This window comes from Triticum urartu, chromosome 5A, assembly GCF_056163025.1.
Source record: "Triticum urartu cultivar PI428250 chromosome 5A, HENAU_Tu73, whole genome shotgun sequence".
NCBI lineage: Eukaryota > Viridiplantae > Streptophyta > Magnoliopsida > Poales > Poaceae > Triticum > Triticum urartu.
In genome coordinates this window covers 190,814,757-190,824,964 of record NC_141877.1, presented here as the reverse complement: position 1 = coordinate 190,824,964, position 10,208 = coordinate 190,814,757, and the positions used below count along the sequence as shown (strand labels likewise).

General features: G+C 48.8%; 1 protein-coding gene across 1 annotated transcript; it reads left to right on the top strand.

The window, feature by feature from the left end:
* The first annotated feature begins 6,684 nt into the window (after positions 1-6,684).
* Positions 6,685-8,559, top strand: LOC147970769 (uncharacterized). Its single transcript, XM_087523617.1, has one exon. The coding sequence runs from the start codon at positions 6,685-6,687 to the stop codon at positions 8,557-8,559; it is 1,875 nt and encodes a 624-aa protein (XP_087379743.1).
* The last annotated feature ends 1,649 nt before the right edge of the window (positions 8,560-10,208 follow it).

The window sequence follows — 10,208 nt, the reverse complement described above, 5'->3', positions numbered from 1 at the left end:
TCGAATAAAACTCCTCCAGCAAGGCCCAACCTTGGTTTTACCATTCGCCACCTAGCCTTTTTCCCTTGGGTTTCACGGACTCAAGGGTCATCTTTATTTTAACCCACCCACCTCCCCCCCGGGCCAGTGCTTCTCTAAGTGTTGGTCCAACCTGAGCGATGTCCGGGGCTACCAGGGGCAACTCTGGGCTGGCCTACCTGACGTCTGGCTCATCCAATGTGCCCTGAGAACGAGATATGTGCAGCTCCTATCGGGATTTGTCGGCACATTCGGGTGGCTTTGCTGGTTTAGTTTTACCATTGTCGAGATGTCTTGTAACCGGGATTCCGAGTCTGATCGGATTGTCTTGGAAGAAGGAATATCCTTCGTTGATCGTGAGAGCTTGTGATGGGCTAAGTTGGGACACCCCTGCAGGGATTTGATCTTTCGAAAGCCGTGCCCATGGTTATGGGCAGATGGGAATTTGTTAATGTTCGGTTGTAGAAGACTTGAACCTTAACTTAATTAAAATGAATCAACAGAGTGTGTGGCCGTGATGGTCTCTTTTCGGCGGAGTCCGGGAAGAGAACATGGTCTCGTGTAATGCTTGAACGTAGGTTGTTCTAGGATCACTTCTTGATCATAGTTTCTCGACCGTGCCTTTGCCTTCTCTTCTCGCTGTCAATTGCGTATGTTATCCACCAAATATGCTAGTGCTTGCTGCAGCTCCACCTCATACCTTTTACACCTCCTATAAGCTTAAATAGTCTTGATCGCGAGGTTGTGAGATTGTTGAGTCCCCGTGACTCACAGTTTACTCGAAAACCAGATGCATGGACCGATGATACCGCTCCAGGAGATTCAACTGAGCTCAAGTGGGAGTTCGATGAGGAATCAGGACGATACTATGTTTCCTTTCCAGACGATCAGTAGTGGTGCCCAGTTGGGGCGATCGGGAACTTTGTCGCATTTTGGGGTTGTTCTTTATTTTGGTTCCATAGGTGGACCTTGAGTGTGTCACACCCTGCATTTTGTAACATGTCATTTTCATTATTAAAACATGAAAAAATTTGGACCAACAAAAACTTTTGCATTATTTGGCTTTTATTTTGGAGTTGGTTTTCTCTGAGTGATTTTTTTTCAAGTGCTCTTTAAAGTCAACTAATCCACCTTCTGTACTTCATCTCCTTGCCCCAAACTTCTACCCAATGATCATGCCATGTGTATAGTACAGTATAGTATTTTCCTACAAAAATAATTTGGCCAAATAGTATTTTCAAAATTTAGTTTTCCAAAAACCACTGAGTTGAGGTTTGCACTACAAGTACTTGATACGGGGTATGAAAAATATTTCAAAGAGTATATTTGAAACCTATTAGATATAGGATTCCCATAAACCACAAAAATATAATTTTAACAGTTATTTTCCTATTTTATTTAAAAGCTTTTTCTTAAGGCCAGAAATGGTCTTTAATAGGTAAAAAATTATTTTAATGTTTCGAAAATATTTGACAAAAATCAGGGAAACTCAGTGGACATATATTTTCCATATATAGGAGTTTCAACACATGGTCATGTTCAGAATATTGGACAAACCTCGCAAAACTATTTCTGCCCATTTCAAGGATTTGAAATATTTCTACAGGAAATATTTTCATAAAACTCCAAGGAAAATCCAGCAAGTCACAAATGCATATTGTGGTCACCTTGCAAATCCTCATCTCAATTAAGGTCAGTTTGGTTCACCAAAATGCACCAAAACCCTCTCTGACCAGAATCAAATTTGAACAACTTTGTACTACCAACTTTCTCTCCTTGACCCCACCTTTTGTGATCATGTTCATATGACCAAATGAGGCCACTACACCAAGTGGTGCATCAAGGAGAAATGATTTGATCAACTAGATCTGCACAAGTTCATTTTTGCTAATTTCTAGGGTTTACAAAAGTCGCATTGGCAACTCTGCCCAAATAAGCTCAAAATTGGTGGAAGACCCTAATTATATGTGTCATTCCATCCTGTGGAGTCTCATGGAAAACGGAAACCATCTACTTGCCCAAACCAGCATCAAACACCTTCTGCCACTTTACAAAAATCCCATTTTTGGCCTCTTCCACTAATCTCTGTAGGCTCAACTTTCTACCACGACCCCTCCTAGTCCCCCTCTAGCACCTGTGAGCTTTGCTGCCCGAGGAAGAAATGATGAAGGGGGGAGAACCCCATTTTTCTTCTCTGGACAGTGGATTCCTCTCTCTCTCAGCCTCCCTCTCTCCTCTCAGCCTTTCAGAGCATCCAAGGCACTCCCCAGCTTTTGCCCATGCCCCCTTCAGCTGCCAGACGCAAGTGGACGCACGTGGACGTGGGAAAGCCGCGGATGCTGGCCAAAGTCGCGCTCTGGAGTGCCAGGCAGGGCACCCGACCGTTGACGCCGCGCCTCCCGGCCATCTTGAGGCTCCCCCGCGCGCTAGTCGATGCCCCTCGACGTCTGCTCCACGCCAGCAGGCTGCCCAGTTGCTCCCGCGCCTTCCTCTCTCTCCTGCAGCTCGCGCCAGAACGCCGCCCCGTTCGGCCAATACTCGCGTCGCTCCTATGGCCCGCCTGCAGCTCGCCCCGATCCTCCTCTCTCTCCCTGACACCCTAGACCACTCTCACGAACACCCCCGAGCCCTCCATTCCCTCTCTAATGGACACCCGAGCCGATCCCGTGGACACCCGTAGGCCGCGCCTACGGTGGACCTCGGCCAGCCTATAAAAGGCGACCCCAAGCCTCTCTATCACTCCCTGTCGCTCCCCCACACTCCTAATCCACCTCCCGCACCACCCATTTGTCCCCAGAGCCGCTCGAACTCGAGATCGAGCTCGAGCTCCACCGCCTCGGCTCGCCGGAGTTCGCGAGGTACATGCCTCCCCCGCTCCTCCTCTGCCCGATCTGGAGCCACCGCGCCCAACTGATCATTTCCCCCTTGTCTCCCTCTCTGTAGCTGCCGGAAACGGCCGGAGTCACTGGCTCCCGAAGCTCCTCCGCCGCAGCTCCTCGTCGCCGGCGAACCAGGCACCCCCACCGGCCAAGTCCACCACCCACCGACGTGCGACAGCCCCCTGAAGCCATCCCCGCACTCGCCGGAGCTCGCCGTGGCCTGCATCGTTGCCGGTGAGCACCGCGACCCCCCTGTCCACGGGTTAGTGATGACAGGCGGGCCCCACCTGTCATCCTCTCACTCGTTCCCACGCCCCTCTCTCTCTCTGTCCTGCGGGCCCCAGCCGTCAGGTTTGACATGGGTGGGCGCGCGCGCTGCGCGCTGGCTCGGCTGGGTCGGCCCACTGGCTGGGCCTGCTGCCCCGCAGCTGTTCTGGCCCGGCAGGCACAGTGCCCTTTTTCTTTTTCTTTTCTATGGCTTTTCCAAAAATTCAACAGAATTAATTATTTATCCAAATGCAATAATTCCAACTCCTAAATTCTTGTAATAATCCCACCTATTTATGGTGCAACTTTCATTCAAATCCAACAACCTTTTCTTCACTGTAAATATTGAAAGGTGATTTTAAGCATTTAAATAAACCTTTGAAAACCCATTTCTCCTATTCTGCTACTCCAAATCCAAAACTAGGAATTTTCCCCTTCTTAGTTTTCAACCTAGTATTTAATAAAAATGAGTTGACATTTTTCTGAGCACTTTGGTTTTTCTGTTTTATTATTGCCCTATTTTCCCGTTATTATTTTGCGACTATAGATTGCGTTGCTGACGAAGGAGTTGGACCAGAAGACTTTGAAGACCCAGAAGACTTTGTTGAGCCAGGCAAGCAGCCCTTTGACCATGCCTATGAAACCCTTTTTATGCATTTCATATAGCACTTTATTATTGTTGCATCGGAATCATGATGAGATGGTAACCACTTTGGTGGGTTGCCTCCATTTCCTACTTGTTGATACTTGCATTGTCCATGAACCTACCTTCTTATGAGGGTTATGCCGGTGGGAGTAGATAGGATGCTAAAGTAGTTGCTACGCAAAAAGGGACGGGAATGTGCATGGTGATGGAGACAAGGTATTTTCAAAAGACTTTTCAAAATCCCGTCGGGTACCACTTATGCCCGAGGGAGATAATGAGATGGGTAACCACTTGATGACGAAGAGGTATACCGAGGCAAGTGTCTGCGTTGTTTTCAAAAGAGGATTAGATTTAAGATTTGTCGACTGTCCCAACCTTACATGCGCAACCACTCTACCCTTGTATGGGAAAGGGCATTATTGATTAACTAGGCCGATACTAGCTTGGAGCCCGCATTACTAGTGACGGGAGAGTTGTTGGCGCGCTCTCTCGGGATGGGGCCGTGCTAGGTAGGGCGGCCAAGAACACTTTTATGGGGCACCGGACACACCGTTGGTACCCCGTGCCAGTGGTATGTGATGAATATGGGAGCGAGGCTCCACCATTTTTAAAGTTGTGAAATGTTGGGCACGGGGGTTACTACCAATCGATTGGACTCCATGTTAGTGTCGTCTAGGGAAAGATAGTGATCGGGTGCTTACCTCGGGTACTTGAGGTACCACGGGTCGTGGATGACACAGAAGTTCCCCGGATCTTGTGGGTAAAGTGTGCAACCTCTGCAGAGTGTAAAACTATTCGAATAGCTGTGTCCGCGGTCAAGGACAGTTGGGCGGTGCTGCTTAAACTACGTTCACATGTTTGCAAGCCAGTGTGTGTGTTTGGATAAGTGGGAAGAACTACTTGAGTCAAGTCAAGGACTTGACATGATTGAGTTGGGTTGTTGCCCACTCTATTTATGTTGATATCTGTAACCTCTCCTCATGGTCACATGAGTTCTTCCGATGCACGTCTTACAAGTTGTTGAACATGTCATTGCACTCAAAACTAGCTTTCTGCAAAAAATTACCTATATCCTGCATTGTTGTATCTCGAACCAAAACATGGGTTGCTTGCGAGTACATTCAATGTACTCATTGGCTTGCCACTGGTTATTTAATTGTCCAGGCATGGAAGAACAGGAGTTCGAAGAAGAGTTCTTTGAAGACGAACATGCGAACTAGGACATTTCCCAGTCAGAATGCCTATAGGGTTAAGGTAGATGGCATGGGTTCTACTTATCGACGAAGAATTCCGCTGCTTAAGTTTATTTGGTATTCAGCCCTTGTGGCTTTATCTATGTAAGACTAGACCAAAATGGTCATAATTTGTGTAAGACGATATGTATGGATGTAAGACTCTTGTTATTCAGCCTCTGTGTGTTCAGTGAGCATTGATCTCTGGGATCACTGTACACGTGCATTCGGTGATCACAACGTATGAGTCGGGGTCCCCACAGAGCTGGTATCAGAGCCATCCTGAGTGTAGGAAACCTTAGTTAGCATGAACGTTAGTTAGAGTGAGACTATCTCCAAAATTACCTATATACCTATACATTCTAGTAATATCCCAAACATGGGTCGTATCTCCTCTATTGACCCTTCCCTTACTACTTTTGTAGATGGCCGTCGTACCCGAGGACCTCGTGACCACTGGATTTCCCGTGCTCCTTGAGGACAGCCTCAAGAAGTGCCAGTTCACTCAAGCCCCCACCTTCTCCTATCACGAGCACTGGATCGACAGCACCACGAGGTAGTATCACGTGGAGGTAGTCGTGAGGGCGAACGACTCTCCGACAAGCTGGCTCTTTGAAGGACCACAGATGGCGACCCTGCTCCTCGCCGTTGAGATTGCTGCACTAAATGCGCTGACTCGCCTTCAAGATCTTCTGCCAGGGATGGCAAGTGAGCCAGCCACTCGTTACCTACCTTATCGTAAGGAGGGTGATGACGAGAGCAGCGCACCAGCTCCACCCATGGACGAGGGGCTTCCCCTCCGTTTCCAGACCTACTTCAGCTTGTGTGGTGATAGTCTGGCACAACACTTGGCCTCGGAGTCGATGGAGCTTCGGAGGGAACTCCATGAGACTAAGGAACTCCTCCGCCTAGCTCAGACAAAGGCGGACATGATCAAGAAGGATGGTGCACCCCCTGGACAGCCCGTTGTTGCCTATCGAGGCGGGCGCCCCCCACAGGCTACGCATGCCAAGGGATCATCTCGGCCATGCCGGATGACGGCGAAGGAATATCGCAACCTCTTCATGGTGCCACGGGTGAAGCAGCGCCGTGTTCAGCTCCTCCACTCCACCATTCCCTCAAGTGACGAAGATACTGAGACAGATGAAGATGAGGAGGAAGACCCAGAGGAGCCGGACTACGCGACCGAGAATTCCACCACTTAGACACCGTTCGGGACTAGGATGGGCCAGTCCGCAACCCTTAAGGTAGGATAGGTCGTGTACCCCTTGTGCGAAGTCGAGTCCATGTAATGGTTCAAATGAAACCATGTTGTGTTATGTTTGCTTTCAACTTGTTTTGATGGAAGACGTGCTTTCCTTCGGGAACTTGTAAACGACTACATCACCCATTTGGTCTTAATGCATGAGTTTGGCCCTTCTGACCCTTGCTTAACTTAAAATTGTGTCATGCCCACCCCCTCACTAGGCATTCCATCTATACTGCTTTCCCTCATCTTTCCCAATCATGAGACCTTGACCACTCCAACAGGATGCCTGTTGTAACACGTACTGGTGCCTCTACTCAGTAGCAAGAAGCCAGAGCAGGAGCTAGTCAGGACCAAACCCAAGGGCAGGCTCCACCACCGCCACCACCTCCAAACATGGACGTGGCTCAGCTTCTCCAAGCCTTCCGAGAGGAACGCCAAGCCAACACTGCAGCCCTCCAGATGATTGCCCAGGCTGTCAACCGCCAGCCGGTGGGGAACGGCAATGGACGTTCCACGTTGGCAGAGTTCAAGAAGCATGCACCACCCACCTTCATTGAGACTGCTGAACCCCTGGATGCAGATGACTGGGTCCGCACCATTGAGGATCTGTTGGAACTAGTCGGCTGCACTGAAGACCGTGAGAGGGTGGCATATGCTGCCCACTGTCTCAGGGGAACTGCCAGAGCTTGGTGGGATGGATTCAAGGTCATGCATGCTGGGCAAAACATCACTTGGAATGACTTCAAGACAGAATTCCACAAGGCTCATATTCCTTCCAGAATCATGGCCATCAAGAAGCGTGAGTTCCGAGCCCTGAAGCAAGGAAGTAGCACTGTCAAGGAGTACATGCAGAAATTCAGTGTTCTGTCTAGGTATGCTCCTGAGGATGTCAGCACTGATGCTGCCAAAAGAGAGCGCTTCATGGAAGGCCTTAACCAGACTCTGCAGTACTTGCTTGTTGTGTGTGACTGCCCAACCTTTCCTGATCTGTTTAACAAGGCACTCATGCTTGAGGACAAGCGACGTGCTTTGGATGATACCCGTAAGCGCAAGATGATCAGCAAGGGTAGCTCCAGCAACCAAAAACCTCGCCCATGGCAGCCAGCCCCGGTCAAGCCAACCTATCAGCAGCCAAGAGCCCCTGCACCCTGCACCAACTATCAGCCTCAACAGTATGCCAACCCCAGGCCAGCCTTCAACAACCCCAATAACAATGCCAGCAAGGGCAGCAACCCCAATCAAGTCACTTGCTTCAGATGTGGTCAGGCAGGACACTACTCCAAGTATTGCCCCAACAAGAAGCCCGACGCCCCGCGCCCCAATGCGCAGAACCCAGGGCAAGGCCGTGGAATGCCACCAAGGAACCAAGCTCCTCGCAACCCGCCCAACAATGGCAAGGGTCGTGTGAATCATGTCACTGCAGAAGAAGCCCAGGAAGACCCGGACGTCATGCTGGGTACGTTCCTTGTCAACTCAGCACCTGCAACTGTCTTGTTTGATTCTGGAGCCACGCATTCATTTGTCACCCATGAGTTTGCATTAAAGAGTGGCATGACCCCTACACCCCTGAATAACCCTATGGTGGTACAAACCCCCGGAGCAGAGATGAGAGCCAAGATAGGATGTAAAGGAGTTGGGATTGTCATTAATGGGGTAGACTTCCTAGCAGACCTTATCGTCTTAAGATCACAAGGCTTGGATGTGATCTTAGGAATGAATTGGCTCATCAAGCACCAAGGCTTGTTAGATTGCGCCAACCGGACCGTCACTGTAACCAATGACCAAGGAGTCGAAGTTAAATTTGCCTCCAACCGCTCCTCTGCTCAAGCCAACCAAGTCAACTATCTGACTGAAGTCGGATTGGAGCAAGTGCCAGTGGTATGCGAATACCCCGATGTCTTTCTTGATGAGCTACCGGGAATGCCTCCAGACCGAGACATTGAGTTCATCATCGAGCTCATACCCGGAGCTGGACCCATCTATAAGAAGCCTTATAGAATGGGATCGGAAGAGTTAGCAGAGTTGAAGAAGCAACTGGAAGAGCAGTTGAGGAAGGGATTTATCCGCCATAGTGCCTCCCCTTGGGGATCACCTGTTCTGTTTGTTGCAAAGAAGGACGCTACCATCCGCTTATGCATTGACTACCGCTCCCTCAATGAAGTTACAATCAAGAACAAGTATCCACTTCCCAAGATTGAAGATCAATTTGATCAACTCAATGGGGCCAAGGTGTTCTCCAAGATTGACCTCAGATCTGGGTACTACTAGCTGAAAATCAGACCCCAAGATATTCCGAAGACGGCATTTGTAACCAGATATGGCCTATATGAGTGCACGGTCATGTCCTTTGGATTGACCAATGCTCTAGCTTACTTCATGTATCTCATGAATAAGGTCTTCATGGAATATTAGGACAAGTTTGTCGTTGTCTTCATTGATGACATTCTTGTCTTCTCGAAGACGGAATAAGAGCACGAGCAACACTTGAGGATGGTCCTAGACAAGCTTTGGGAGCACCGACTGTATGCCAAGTTCAGCAAGTGCGAATTTTGGGTGCGTGAAGTTGGATTCTTGGGTCATGTTTTGACCGAAGAAGGATTGTCGGTCGATCCCGCTAAGATTGAAGCCGTAACTGAATGGCAATCCCCAAGCAATGTGAAGGAAGTCAGAAGCTTCCTTGGACTTGCAGGATATTACCGCAAGTTCGTTGAAGGATTCTCAAGCATTGCCCGACCCATGACTCATCTCTTGAAGAAGGACAAGAAGTTTGAATGGACGCCGAAGTGCGAAGAGAGCTTCCAGGAGCTGAAGAAGAGATTGACCACCGCCCCAGTGCTGGCCACACCAGATATACACAAGGAGTTTGTGATATATTGTGATGCGTCAAGAACCGGACTGGGAGGTGTTCTGATGCAAGAGGGCAGAATCGTAGCTTACCTTTCAAGGCAACTACGGACTCATGAAGAGAACTATGCTACTCATGACCTCGAGTTGGCAGCTGTAGTTCATGCCCTGAAAACATGGCGACATTACCTCCTAGGGAAGCGGTGTGAGATATACACGGATCACAAAAGTCTAAAGTATATTTTCACTCAGAAGGAATTGAACATGAGGCAAAGAATATGGCTAGAGTTGATCAAGGATTATGACCTTAGTGTTCAATACCACCCTGGAAAGGCTAATGTGGTAGCAGATGCATTAAGCAGGAAGGCTTGTTCCCTGAATGCTATTCTTAAGGACAGGCTACCCGCCTTGTATGTAGAACTTGAAAGCTTCGGGTTGGAACTGGTTGCACCAGGATTCTTAGCCAACCATGAAGTCAAGCCTACCCTGATGGATGATATTAAGGGAGCTTAGAAGGGACACGAAAGTATTGAAGGCATCAAGAGGAAGATCAAGGCGGGCAAGGCCCCAGGATTCTCAGAGGATGAGCAAGGAATTGTGTGGTTTGGGAATCGCATTTGCGTACCCAATAAGATTGAGCTCAAGAAATTGATCTTGCAAGAAGCTCATGACACCTCGTATTCCATCCATCCTGGAGGGACCAAGATGTATCAAGACCTGAAGGAAAGATTTTGGTGGCACGGGATGAAAAGGGAGATTGCCACCTATGTTGCAAAGTGTGATGTATGCCAAATGGTCAAATCTGAATATCAGCGACCTGCTGGATTGCTCCAACCACTCAAGGTACCCGAGTGGAAATGGGATAAAGTCGGAATGGATTTCATCACTAGACAATCTAGGTCAAACAAGGGACACGACTCCATCTGGGTCATAGTCGATCATTTGACTAAAGTGTAGCCCATTTCATTCCTGTGAAGACTACCTATGATGGCAACCAGCTAGCGACTCTATACATCAACAGAATCGTAAGTCTTCATGGTATTCCCAAGGAGATTGTGTCAGATCGAGGAACC

What these genes read in the sequence shown, in the direction of transcription:
- LOC147970769 (XM_087523617.1), top strand. Translation starts at nt 6,685, where the DNA reads ATGGACGTGGCTCAGCTTCTCCAAGCCTTCCGAGAGGAACGCCAAGCC.